The sequence below is a fragment of the Melospiza georgiana genome, chromosome 6 (assembly GCF_028018845.1).
Source record: "Melospiza georgiana isolate bMelGeo1 chromosome 6, bMelGeo1.pri, whole genome shotgun sequence".
In the NCBI taxonomy this organism is placed as follows: domain Eukaryota; kingdom Metazoa; phylum Chordata; class Aves; order Passeriformes; family Passerellidae; genus Melospiza; species Melospiza georgiana.
In genome coordinates, this window is record NC_080435.1 from 53,307,721 (window position 1) to 53,321,469 (window position 13,749).

At 43.0% G+C, this 13,749-nt stretch overlaps 1 protein-coding gene across 4 annotated transcripts in view; it reads left to right on the forward strand.

The window, feature by feature from the left end:
• The first annotated feature begins 11,426 nt into the window (after nucleotides 1-11,426).
• WDR20 (WD repeat domain 20) overlaps nucleotides 11,427-13,749 on the forward strand; it is a 48,126-nt gene continuing 45,803 nt past the window's right edge. For 3 of the 4 annotated variants that reach the window (XM_058026878.1, XM_058026880.1, XM_058026879.1), the window contains exon 1: nucleotides 11,433-11,699. In XM_058026878.1, coding sequence (XP_057882861.1) covers nucleotides 11,451-11,699 — 249 coding nt within the window. In that variant the 5' untranslated portion in view covers nucleotides 11,433-11,450. Of the gene's footprint in view, nucleotides 11,700-13,749 lie in introns of all 4 variants that reach the window. The other variant, XM_058026877.1, reaches the window with a different exon arrangement.

A 13,749-nucleotide genomic window follows, 5' to 3' on the forward strand; every position in this document is an offset into this window, starting at 1 on the left:
TCTTGTTTTGGCTGTCTTCACAGTAGATCTACAAAGCTAAGTTGCAGGAAGAGGCATCAAAGGATTGGGACAGTAAAAGAAGGGATTTTTCAGCTTTTCTTCTTTAGGGCATAGCTGCTCTTTCTGATGACTTACCTAAAATTGTTTCCTCAGACCATTTGTTCAAAGTGAAATCTCTCTCTTGGTTGTGGTTCTACAGAACTGTTCAAGTTTCTACAGAACTGTTCATCTAACAAAAATACAGTTCTGAATTTATACTAAGAATAACCATGATGGCTTGGCCTCCTTCTTTGTAGCTCAAGACAGAAAATTACAGGAGGGCATTCTTTTTCTAGAAACCTCTGCAAGTCACATTCCTAATACATTATTTAATTTGCATGTTATTTCCATCTTGATGAACTTCCCTGCCTGTCCTTGGCTTTGTGTGAATAAACAATTACAGGTCATATGAGATGTCTTTCCAACTCTGCTTTGCAGTTTTGTAGAATTAGTTCATTAAATAATCCTGATGCACCTGGCATTCAAAGTACTTTCAGAAAGTACCTTTCTAAATTGCCTTCTGCTCATCTGTTCTCACTTTTGGAACTAGAGCTGTAATAAGTCTGGCTTAAAATCCAGAATTGCTAGTTAGTCACTGCCAACCAGACCTCTTTCAGAAGCATATCTAAATACATCAGGAGATTTTTTTGGCCCTAAAAGCACAGCTTTAGTAAATACCAATATAGAGTGCATAATCAGAGTTTATTGCTTCACCTGAATAATTATGATCTTCAGCTAGAAGCGCATATTTTCATTGCCAAGTAGTCCAGATTTTAACAAAAGCATGAACTGTGTCTTACTAAATTCACTAAGATAAATGGTATCTTTATAAGATTTCCTCTGGGTTGGTGGATGAGAAGCTCAGCATCTAGGCTGATATATGGTATAACTCTGTCCTACATTGGCAGTACTCTTTCAGAGCTCATTAGGAAAGCAAACCAAGAAATTATCACACAATAAAGAGTCCCTCCTGCAAATGTTAATTCTGGCAGTACAGAGCCATCTCAGTTAATGTTGTACTAGCAGCATCTGGGAATGATGCAAGGACATTAGGTATGCAGCTAGTGTTTCAAAGCATGTACAATTAGCATCTCAAACAAGGCACTTACAAAGACTGTAATTGGATAGCTGATGAATTGAGAATGCTTCTTCACAATTTCTTTGATTTGCCTTTTTCCTAAGTATTCTCTTTGGTCTTCCTTCAGATATAGGATAATCTTTGTTTCACAGTCATGTGGTTCCCCATGAAGGAAATACATGTGTTTTAGTGACAGCACAAATGGACAAATAGCAACCTTTTTCTGAAATTAAGAGTAATAAATTCTTAATCATCACTGATTACCTGATAATGCTGAGCTGGTGTTCTATACCTGTTCTGTGCTCCAACAAATGGAACAACTAAAGCAATTATACCATTTCAATGTGTATTTCCCCCAGCTTTCAAAGCCCTCTTGAAGCACAGCAATACAACATATGAACTGCAAGAGGAAGTCTATAGAGCAGAAATTCATTAAGTTTGACCTTTCTCTTTAAATGTTACACACACTAAAAATGAAACACAGCAGTGCTGTGTTGTGTGATGCACATTCATTCTCTGCTGCACAAAGTTCAGTCAATGCTTATTACCCAGCCAGGCAAATTTGCTGCTGAAGGTAGAGATCCTCTGCCATCAGCCTGTGCACCTGTGCTCCCACTCTGTTCTGCACTATGTTCACTTCACTCTCACCAGCCACGAGACAGGGAGCAATGAATTCTGCTGACGAGCATTTACCATTATCAATGACAGCAAGAACCTGGAATGGAGGTGACTCTCCTGCTGCCTGTCTTTGCTTTGTGACCACGGTCACACTGGCAGCCAGGGAGGCAGAGGAGAAGCTGACCCCAAACTGACACCAGCACAAGCCAGTTTCTATAGGAGCTCCTCTGCTGGACCTCAGAGTTTTCATGGGATCAGCTCCTGTGCCTGCATCCAGGATGGTCAGAGTGCAGTGGTGCCTGTCAGGCCCATCATTCCCAGAATGCAGCTTGTGAGGGTCACTCACAGCCTCAGGTCTCTGTCCAGGGATCACAACAGAAGGCTTGAACATTCTCAGGGTTGCAGTTAAGAATCCAGGCTGTGTTTTACTGGCTGAGTCACATTAATAGCCAGATTACTTGCAACCAGTGATTTGCTAACTGCCTCCCTCAGAAAGTCTTTCTTGCTGGAATGGAAAGTGTTGGTGAGCAGTTATTTCTGCCTGGAAGGCAAGAGTCCTCTTCATCCTCTGTTTGCACAGACTCAGTGTTAATAAGGATACACAGAGTTGAAACTTCACTGCTTGTACACCCACACACTTGACAATGGCACATATGTTCTTAAACTGAAAAAATATAAATAATTCGCCTTGAGAGCATAGGGCAGAGAAATTTAATTATTCAGATGTATCATTAATAATCCAATATACATTTTAGATTTTTCGCTGATTACTTACTTAAGATAACATAGAATGAATAATTGTTTAATCAAGAGGAAATCCATAGGCTTTTTAATATTGTCATGTTAGACTGTATTATAAAGTAAGAAAAGTCATCACAGGATTTGATTTATTTTCACTAATTAATTTCGCTTGTACATTCTAGGACATCCCAGAGATAAAATTTTGCAGTTTTGACAGAATAACAAACACAAGATTTTCACTCTCCTTTAACTGAAACACTGCCTCAACAGAAATATTCTGAGGTAACTCTTTAATTTTAACAATAAGCTTAAAAATTCTCTAGGGAATGGGACATACTGGCTGAGTTGATATAATGATGAGACTAACACAGATTTGTTTATAGTCCCTTCAAGTCAGAATAACACTGGAAAGAAACACATTTTGTTGAAGGGATATGTTACAATGTCCCTTCTCTTGATCATTTAACAGAAACCAAATCTGAAACCACCTAAAGGTGTAGATTTGCTCCTTAAGATAGGCTATTATTTCCTGTTTCTATTTAAGTTCTTCTTAAACAACCCCCTTTATTCACCTCTGATGAAAAAAGGCCACAAGGCCCTTGTGTCTGGCTACTAGCTGTTTTTATTTTGCCCCAATTCTCTCCTGTCACAGCTGTGGGAAGGAAAGTAGACAGAAGAAACAGAATCAATTATAATTTAAACTGACTAGAAATACTATGATGAGATTATGTTTGAATTTTCCAGAGGGAAATGATGGAAAGAAACAGCCTGTAGCCACATTTCAGCTTACATTAGAAGAGTAACTAATCTTCATCAGCTAGGTCTGGCAGTAAAAGAATCATTGTCATCACTCATCTTTCTTCAGAATTAGTGTAGGTAACCTTCAAGCCACCAAAAAATAAAATTAAAAAAAAAAAACATTAAAAATCATCCCATCTCTTGGTTTAGACGTGCAGGAGAAGGAGAGTAGAGAGAAACTGAACAAGACTCCTTGGGCATGGAGCAAGTCCAGGCAGCCATGGAGAGTGTCTTATTCTGACCTACCAAATATCAAAGGCTGCTTTACTAGAGGCAAGCAGCCTCCTCATTGCTTGTTTAGAAACTAACATCATGATCCTGCACTTCAAAAGAATTTCAAAACAATTATTTTTACAGGAGGTAAGTAAAATGCTTCTTACTCAAAACAGTGTCGATTCATATTGATATTGCACAAAAATAAATTATAATGTTAAGGGTAAACTTTCAGGATGATGGAATGTTTGAGGTTGGGAGGAACCTCATCTTTCTCTGCTCAAGCAGGGCCACCTGGAGCAGGTTGCCCATTACTGTGTCCACTAGCAGCTGCTCTGAAATGAACTAATTGCTGGGTGACATCCCTTTGCATTCACAGAAAGTGGACCACAGCCCTCCCAGAAAAACTGAAAGGTAAAGTCTCTGTAGGAGCAGTGGGCTCAGCCCTGGCACACGTGGCCTTGTCTGGAGCAGCACCAAGGATCAGAAATGGCAGATTTCCTGGGAATGGGGGTGACTCCGGTGCACTGATGGGCTGTGCGTGTTTCTGAATGCAAACAGAGTAACAGCCTGACTGGGGAGAGGAATCCATGAAAGCAGAAGAGAAGCTCATGAGCCATGGTAGTGCCATGGTAGTGCCATGCTAGTGAGGATTCCTGCTGGTGTTTGTGCCCTGTGCAGTGGGCAAAGGGAGCAATGCAGGGGTCTCTGTCCAAGCCCTGCCACCCACCTAAGAGCTGGGACAGGAGTGCAGCATCAGGGCTGTCCAGTTTGCAATGCTGTTAGAACTCACCAGATGGGGCTAATACAGCAAATATAAATATTCTCTATAGGAGTCATATTGAACAAATATATAGAGATAGAGAGAGCAATATATATTTGTGTATATAGCACAGGAGTTTTAACCTTATAAAAGTAGTTTGGTTTCTTTTTTTTAAGTTAACCCCTTCAATGAGTCCACTATTTTTAATAGATACTTTGTTAAATTAATTTTCCATGAATCTTATGTTTAACTATTCAGCCATTCTCTCCCACCCCACAAACCAATAGCTGTCTCAGGAAATCTTTTGGTTGGATCAGGCTTGCTTATTTTTAACGTTTAAAAAACTCTAAACAACTATAAAACCACATATATAAAAGTTGAAGATTTATGTTAAGATCAATTCCTAATTATTATACTTTTATCTATTTTTAAATAAGTGAGAGTCGTAAAAATCAGTTTGTTTATAAATGTGCAGAGCTTTCCCTTCTCCTTTGCAACACAGATGCAGAGACTGATCCTGTCACATAGATCCACTCCCCAGATTTATCTTCCTGTAGAGATTCAACATATTTAGACATCACTGTAGAGTTTAACTGATTAAAAAAAAAAAAAAGGAAATATCTGTATGCCAGTGCATATATCAAATGTCCTCATCTGTGTCACATCACTGAATCAAGAAGTTAGTATTTGAAAATTGAAAGAAATTGCCTGTGAAAGATGTCAGACTGGTGCTCTCTGTATTTTACCATGCCTACAAGAAGGAATTCCATCATTTTACTACTGAAAACAAGGAAAATACATGAAGATTTAATACACATCTACCCTACATTTGATTTTAGCTTGTTATACCTACTCATGAAAAGAAAAATGACAGTGAACAAACAGACTTCAGATGGGATTTAACTCAACCAACAAAGCAGCTATTAGAAAATGACATAAATCTTGTTATACCTAGCACCTGGCCTTAGAAAGATGGAGGCTAAAGACAAGGAATGTCACAGGAATGTGCATACTTGATTACATGATTACTGAGAAGTGCTTGTTATATAAGAACAATATTGTATGAGCTGCATAATGATGATGGTTTCAGATAAACTAGAAAAGCAGGGACCCAAGAGCCTACTCTACATAGGTAATCTTCTAAGTCACACCTTTCTTTAGTAATACCATCCCTTGCTTTATGTATGCAGTGAGAGAAAGTGAGGAGAGAGATTAAATGTGAACAAGTCTCATTAGGCATGGGGAAAGTCAGACTTCCATTTAGACAGACACTTAGGCTGCTGAAAGCCTGAGTGGTGATAATTTTTTATGATTAATTAAATTTTGTGTATGATGAAATTATAAGGTACCTATGGTAATGATGTAAGAGTACATATGTAATAATAATAAATAAATACCCTTTCTCCTCAGTTTTGTCATCTTGTAGATGACAAAACTCCAATCATAAAAAAGCTATCCTCACTTTCTTGGAAAATACTGTACTGGTAAATTTTATCTAAAAGGTTGTACATAATCTTCCTATATATGAGTAAGTTCTGGACACCAGATGGGTGGAAAAGCCATGTGAATTTAACTTGTGCCCTTCTAGACTTGCAAATGAAAATCAGTGACCATATGACCATGAATGAAGCCAGCACATAATGATGACCAGAATGGAGCCAGCACATAATTCAGGGAAATAAACTCTCCTTTCTTTAAATGTTCAATGATTCAACCAGCACTGAATGAACAGCCAGTGCTGTGCAGTATGCAGAGCTCCCATGCTTCAGTGAGCTTATGGGAAAACTCATAAAAATTCCCATTAGATGATCATTTATCTAAAGCTTCAATGCTTCATCTAAAACAATTTTGAGACAGTGATTCCAGCCATGGAAATGAAATTATGCTTGTGACACTGATAGATAATCTCCTCCTATGACTGGACAGAAAGCAGATAGCCATGCTTTTTCTGAAGCTCTCTGCAACCTCTGAGATGTGAGAATGGTGATAAAGGAATGAAGAATGTGCTCACAAGTTTTCAGTTCCTCTTTGTGTAATTCACCAAAGCAACAGAGAAACATCTCACCATCAGCTAGGTAGGTGACCTGGGGGAGACTGAAGAACCTGACATAAACTTAAGATATACATGCACATATGAGCAAAATGTTCAGAGGCTCCTGAATCTGGTCACCTTTAAATGAAGATACTTTTTTTTTTTTTTTTTTTTTTTTTTTTTATGCTGGTAATGCTTCCCTTTCCTTGACTGTTAAAGTCAGTCCTTTCCAAGGACACCTTTCTCAGCTTTCCTTATTTCTTGTTCTGCTTAGGGACTCCTAAATCACACACTGGCAGCCACTTTTCTTGCATGGATGATTGTTAACTCACTGTTGCAGGTTGCTTGGCTGACCTGCAAGACTCATCAATAACCAACCATGCATTATTGTAACTCAATAACCACAAGCTTCCCAGTGAAAACCAGCTGAGTGAAACAGCCAGTTCTGATGAAAGAGAAAATAATTTTGAAGCACGTATTTGCTGAATCTATTGTTTCTTGAATTACAAACATTCAAGTGTCTATTGCCGACTGCACTTTAGGAGTGTCCTTGGCTGTCTCAATGGCACTGCATTCTCACACTGCAACACTGTCTAGAAATTCCAGTTTTGTGAGAAACTGAGCTGCTGCTGCTCACCAACAATCAGACCTTATTTATTCACAGGTTGTCGTTCCTCAGCTGATTACAGCAGTACTGTTTATATGGACAATATGTCTTCCCTATTTAGGGAGTTTTGAGAAGTACATAATGCTGCAGCACAGCTTGGAAACACAAGTTATTTGTAGGTATATCAAACCAATCTCTCTGGCTTTCCGTAGAATTTAAATTAAATTCAATATCTCAGTCTTATCTTCAGAGAACATAATTTCCAGCACAACTACAGTCCCAAGATAATAACTGTTGTTGACAAGAACAGCACTCCTGGCTGTGGAGGCAAGGCACTCTTTTCAGGAGACAACTCACAGAGACCTGATTGCAAACAGCAGAATGAAGTTTTCCAAAGACAGCAACAGAGTTCACCCATCATCCTATCCCGGCTACAAAGCACACTCATTTTACCTTGCTTCCTTCAATCCAAATGCCTGTTTTTAAGAGTATCCATTTGTTTCTCAGTAATTAACCCGCACACTGTGAAAACAAAATGTTTCACATGCTCTTGCTCCTCTGTGGAAGGATACAAGTATAAACAACATGAAATGTGTTCTAGGAGCGCAGAAATTTCCTTGTAACACCCTTTCACTTTGCAATACATAATGCATTACCTCACATATTTAATGTTAAATGTATGCAGTGGTTAAGAAGAGATTCCTAATGCAAATAAGCAGCTATGAAACTATGCCAGAAACAATAACTTCTCATGATGAAAGCAAGTTAAATGTACTTTAAAGACCATGTAAGTACTTGAAAATACATTTCCTTTTTCTTCTCTCCATATTAAATGGAACTTTCTTGCCATCCTCCCACCAGCACAAACTTTTGCCTAGTTCAGATGTGTTCCTTACATGTCTCTGTACCTGTTAGTAGCTCACACACATTCAAAAGTTGTTAAAATTTGACACATTGCAGAGCTTTTGACTCTCTTGACTCTTAATCCAGTCACATTAAATGCCTAAATTGTTTTGGGCATCAGAAGTCCCAGAAAGACTTGACAGACCTGCTATAGCTGACAGACAGTGCAGAGATGGTCTCCTGATTTCTGCAGTATAAACTGCAGGCAGTGCTTGCTGGAATAGACAGTTTGCCTGATGCAGTATGGGAGTAGTCACCCTCCTCTTTTTTTTTTTTTTTTTTTTGTCTCAGGAAAGCTGCTAAAAGCTAATACCAGTTGCTGCACTTTTAGGGAAGTAACAGACAGCATTCAAACTCAAACACAGGAAAGTTTTGTTCATAACTGTTCTTGCAGGTTCTTCATGTCCAGTAAAAGCACTATTAATATTACATTCTGAAAAGTTTCAGGACCAATTTATGCCCTGGAAAAAACAATCTCAAAGGACCACACTATTTTATTACTGTTAGTGAATTTTGCTCATGTCTGTTTTCCAATTTGCCAAAATAATTTGCAAAAGGTAAAGGCACAATACAGCAGTGATTGTGACTGACTGCAGTTTATTGGTTGTGTGGTGCATACAGAACAACTCATTTGGGGTGTCCTCATGGGATCGTTTCAGAATTATCATCCTTGGTTAGCTTGAAACAGAAGAATTTTCAAGTGGTGCAGGGAATTTTTTCCATAAGACTTACCTCTGTAATCTCTTTTTCTCCTAGTATTTGATGAGCATTGTTGATGGGGTTGTACAATAGTGTTCTTGTGACTTGCAGCTGTGTTTTTCAAATGAATATTTGTCTTGGATTCTCCGTGGAATCTCTCAGCAGCTTTTATTGATGTTTCTTGTAAATGTTAAACACTACATCAATTCTTTGACTTTCTGCACCATCATGTACTGCTGATAACCAGGTACTTGTTAACTTTGTTTATTCTTTGGATCACACTCATTCCATCAGTGACAGATGGCCTGCTGTGGCTTCAGTGTGATTTGCATTCCACACAGGCCCTCTACCAAGGTTGCCTGCTTTCTTCTTCAGAGTGATCTATCCTGTCTTGTCAGTGGGTAATGAATAAGACATACTGAGTATGCCTGCTTGGAGCAACACTTTTTTTTTTTTTTTATTTTGTTGTTGTTGTTACAGCCTTATCTGTTTTGAATATTACTATTTAGAGATCCTTGCTGTTCCTGCTCTTCTTTGGTGAAAGAAAATACTCTCTGCAAGTCCATTAATGAAATTTCTTTATGAAACAATCACTCTTAACATGATTAAAAAAATGCAGGGCTGCTTACCTGCTTTATGTGCTTTTAGGAGGTCATCAATACCATCTGGCAGGACTGACTGATAAGCTGACAAGATCCATTGGTCATTATTGATTGGCTTTATCTTAAGAATTTCAAGCAAGTCTTCAATACTTGGCCTTTTAGAAGTCTAATCATCTGTACTTGTTCAGTATTCACTCAGATACATACTCTGTTCTGGAGATCCTTGGCTGTTTTGGGTCTCTCAGCTATTTTTGACTAATATTTTGATGGTCAGCAGCAAGACAGTATTCAGCTACAAACAAAATCTCTTTGAACTAAATTGACTTGAAACTAAATCCCTTTAACCCCCTGCAGTCTGGAAGGCTGAGGGGACTTCTTCAGCTGAGCTGATGTAATGGAAAGCAGGAAGGTCCTGCTGCCCATTCCCTTAAGGAGTCAGTGTTTTTTGTTTAACCATATTCGTTTCACATGTTCAAGGTGTTGAATTGTCCATCCATTTACCTTTCAGAAATGGCTCCTCATGAGGTCAGGAGAGCACTGTGGCTGCTACAGGAAGGAGTAGCAGCAGACAGTCATAGTCCAGAAAGAAGAGAGCAGGACAATGCCTTTGGTAGCAGTCACATTAGAGCCACACAGCTACAGCAGGAAACTGTGTTTTGAAAGTGTGTTTTTTTATTGTTAACTGAAGATGTTCTAATTCTGTGCTGCTTATCTTCCCCTAGTCCCACATTCCCAACTCCTTCCTTATTTTGGCTCCAGCAGTTCTGTGGTGAGTTGAATCAGCCTGGCTGCTGATCAGCACTTTGCTTTCCTGAGAACTTGTAATTTCTGTGTGTGTGTTAATTTTCAGGTGGATCTGACTCACCCTTTGGTTGCATGATTACTAGAACTGATGCAAGGCAAGAAATGGAAATACCTGTAGAGGAGAGGCCAAAATATTTTTTTCCAGCTGGAGATCAGTCTTAGATCAGTTTGAGTCAGTCATGAGGCTGTAATCAGACAAACTCTTAAAGCTGAAACTGCTGTCAGAAGAAACAATCCTGCCTCCCTGCCCAGTGAATGCAATCCTTCCCAGCCCTGTGCCACCTCCATCTGATATTGATCTGGTTCCCCATGCAACACAGCTGGCTGCATGGCTGCAGGATGATCAGAACAATGGGGTGAGTGATTTGATAACCAGTTTTTCAGGTTCACACCTCAGGCCAACTCCCAGGCTTGGCTCTGCCTGCAGCAGGTTGGAGACTGGTGCAGGGCTGGAGGCACCATCTCCATCAGGGCACCTGAGCTTGGCATGAAGTCAAAGTGTCACACCTGGATTTGCTGTCCCTACACTGACAGACTGCCACAGCAGGAATCTCACCAGGCTCCAGGCACTGGCAATTCCCCTGTGGGCAAACAAGCCAGTGGAGATGCCCAGGGCTGTGGTGCGGTGAGTGGGGGCTCTCACCTGGGAGCCATTGCCCCAAAACCAGCGCTGCACATGGACACCTCCTGGCTGAGGCACTTCCAGCAGCGGGGATCACCCCACCCCACGCTGTGCTGGCACTGATGCCCACATCCCAGGGCGGCAGGGCCCGGTGGGTGCACAAGGCCCCTGCTCATGACCCCTCCTCCCCCTCTCTCCCATCTCCAGAGTAGCTGTCCCTGGAGCCACCATGCTGGGTGACCCTGTGAGGCCACACCTGCAGCGCTGGGTCCGGTTCTGGGCTCTGCAGCACAAGGGAGATGTGGAGCTCCTGGGCTGGCTCCAGTGGAGAGCTACAAAAATGATTAAATGATTAAAGGACTGGAGCATCTCTCCTGCGAGGAAAGGCGGAGGAGCTGGGCCTGTCCCGCCTTGAGAAAAGCTGACGGGGAGGAGACCTCACCAATGTGTATAAATATCTAAAGGAGGGGTGTCAGAGGATGGAGCCAGACCCTCCTCGCTGTGCCACGGGCAGAAACTGATGTACAGAACTTGCACACGAACATGAGGAGGAACTTCTTTACTGTGCAGTGACCGTGCACTGGGACAGGCTGCCCAGAGAGGGAGTGGAGTCCCGCTCAGTGCAGACACCCAGAAGGGCTCAGGCGGCAGTGCTGCTCTCCGGGGCCGCGATGCCGAGCGCGGTGTCCCCGGCCGGGCCCCTCAGGCACAGCCGCGCCTCCCGCCCCGGGCCCCGCCCCCGCCCCGAGCCACGCCCCCTTTCCCGCCCCCCGGGCGCGCGGGCCCGGCGCGCGCGCAGTCGCGCGGTAAACAGGCCCCGCCGGCCCCGCCTCCTCGTGTCGCCCCCGCGCGCAGGGGCCGCGCGCGCGCCGGCGGCTGCGCAGTGTCGGCACATCCGGGCACTGGGGCAGGATGAGCGCTCCTTTCCAAGATGGCGGCGGAGGGAGGTGGGAAGGAGATGAACGAGATTAAGACTCAGTTCACCACCCGGGAGGGGCTGTACAAGCTGCTGAGCCACTCGGAGTACAGCCGGCCTAACCGCGTGCCCTTCAACTCGCAGGGCTCCAACCCCGTCCGCGTCTCCTTCGTCAACGTCAACGACCAGAGCGGCAACGGGGACCGGCTCTGCTTCAATGTGGGCCGGGAGCTCTACTTCTACATCTACAAGGGGGTCCGCAAGGTACCGGGGCTCCCCCGCCGGGATGGGGCGGGGACTCTGGGGGCTCCGCGCCGCCCGCCCGCCGGGGTGCGGGAGCCCCGGGGCCGCGCCGGGGGCGGGGGAGCGAGGCCGGGCCGCCCCTCCCTCGCCGTGCCCCCTCCCCCGGCCGCGGGGCCGGCGGCTCCTCGGCTCCCGCCGAGCTCCCGGTTAACCGGGGAGCGCCCGGCGAGGGGCACAGCGGGCCTGGGGCGAGGGCGGTGTGAGGGCATCGGCGCCGGGCCGGTGCTCGGGGCTGCTCCAGATACGGTGTCACCGGCGAGAGCTCTGTCTGTGTGTGTGGGCCCTGTGCAGGGATCGCTTGGGCCCTCCTGGTGCGGAACGAGGGCTGGTTGGCTTTCCCTCCCTCGGCCTCCTTCACCTGCTGCTTCAGGTCAGAATTTGCTGGACACGCTAATGCCTGTTGTGATTATGGTGGTGTCAAATCCCTGCTTCCAGGATCTTCCGAGCTTTGGTTGCATGGCTGAAGCATTCCGTGCAGCTTTAGGCCTTTGTTATGACTTAGAAGTGTGGGTTGGTTTTAGAATTGTTTCTAAATGGGAGCGGGTGCAGTGAGATGAGTCTTAAATATCAGATAATTGACAGAGAGAAAGTTGCTTTTGCAGGGAGGAAAGATTGATGTACTTGAGAGAGAGACTCCTTGCTTGTCATTATTGGATGCAGGACAGTGCATGCTTTTGATCTCTCAGGTCACCATATTTCTGAACAACCCCTTGATTTTATGGGATTCAGAGAACAATCGGGAATTTGCCGTGCTAGGTGAACACATGTCAGTCCTCATAGATGTAAACACAGATATAATGAATGTCAGCTTTCTGTTTTGTTTCACATAGTGGGCGTTTGTTATTTTACATGCTCGCGTCTCAGCGTGCCATCGTGTGAGTACCTTGAAATCTTCCTGCTCTTAGCCCAGCGTTCAGCATGGGATGGGGGCACAGGGAGCTCGAGACTCGCAGGAGGCTGTGCAGGAGGCTCGTGGATGAGCAGGGGATTATGCCTGGAGCTGCTGTGTCCTGGGTAGTGCCCCCAGCACTCCTGCTTTCTGTAAAATGTCGGCACAGCAGGAGTTTAAAGTCTACGTGCTTGTTTGTTGACTGTGACCTAACAGATCTGATATGTCTTCTATAATTATATGTGGAAGTGTGTCTGTGTGTATTTAGTTTCACTCCTTAATGAATTTTGATAATCTAGGTATGTTTCAAATAGTGCTTGGACAATGGCTTTTTTAGGCACACAAGGAGTATTTAGTATCAGGCAGTATTCCCTGCTCACAACCACTTGCTGTCTTTACAAGGTATCCTGAGGAGCAGTATCTCTGAAAATCTATATCCTAAATCGTTGCTGTGTTTGGGTCTTGCTATGTTTGTTTTTTCCATGCAGAGTTCTCTCCCTCAGCTCACAGAGCAGGCCTTTATGGAGTTTAGTAATGGCACATGTGATTCTTGCAAGTTCTCTTAGTCAGCTCTTGCCACACTTCTGAGAAATAAAAATCTAAAGGCTGGAACTTCGTTGACAGTAAGGAGTGGAATAATTATATCAAATTACAAAAGACTTCTTGAGCTGGTGTTTGGATATTGTTTTAGATGCTAAAAGCTACTGGTATGATATGCAGTAGCTGAGAAATTTGAGTTTGTGAACTCAGGAGGCATTTATACCTGTGACAGTGTGAATGTGAAACACTTTTTTCTCTAAATAGAGTAAAACATACACATTGTTAGGACAGAATTAATCTCCATGACCTTTTACAGTATTAACTGTGTAAGATAATACTGCATATTCTATATGTATAATACTTTAGTTAAGTGAACCTAAAGGAAGAGCTGCAATAGATTGACTCAGTCTAAGGAAAACTTTAAATTAAATGGGAAGATGGTCTGGCTTAAATCTGCAGTACTTGCTGTTTTATAATTTACTTTGGAACTTCAGTTGGAAGTAACTGTTTTGTCTGTGTACAAAAGTGAAACAGGAACAGGCTGCCAGCCTGTCAACTGATCATGTGAACTTTTCAGAATCA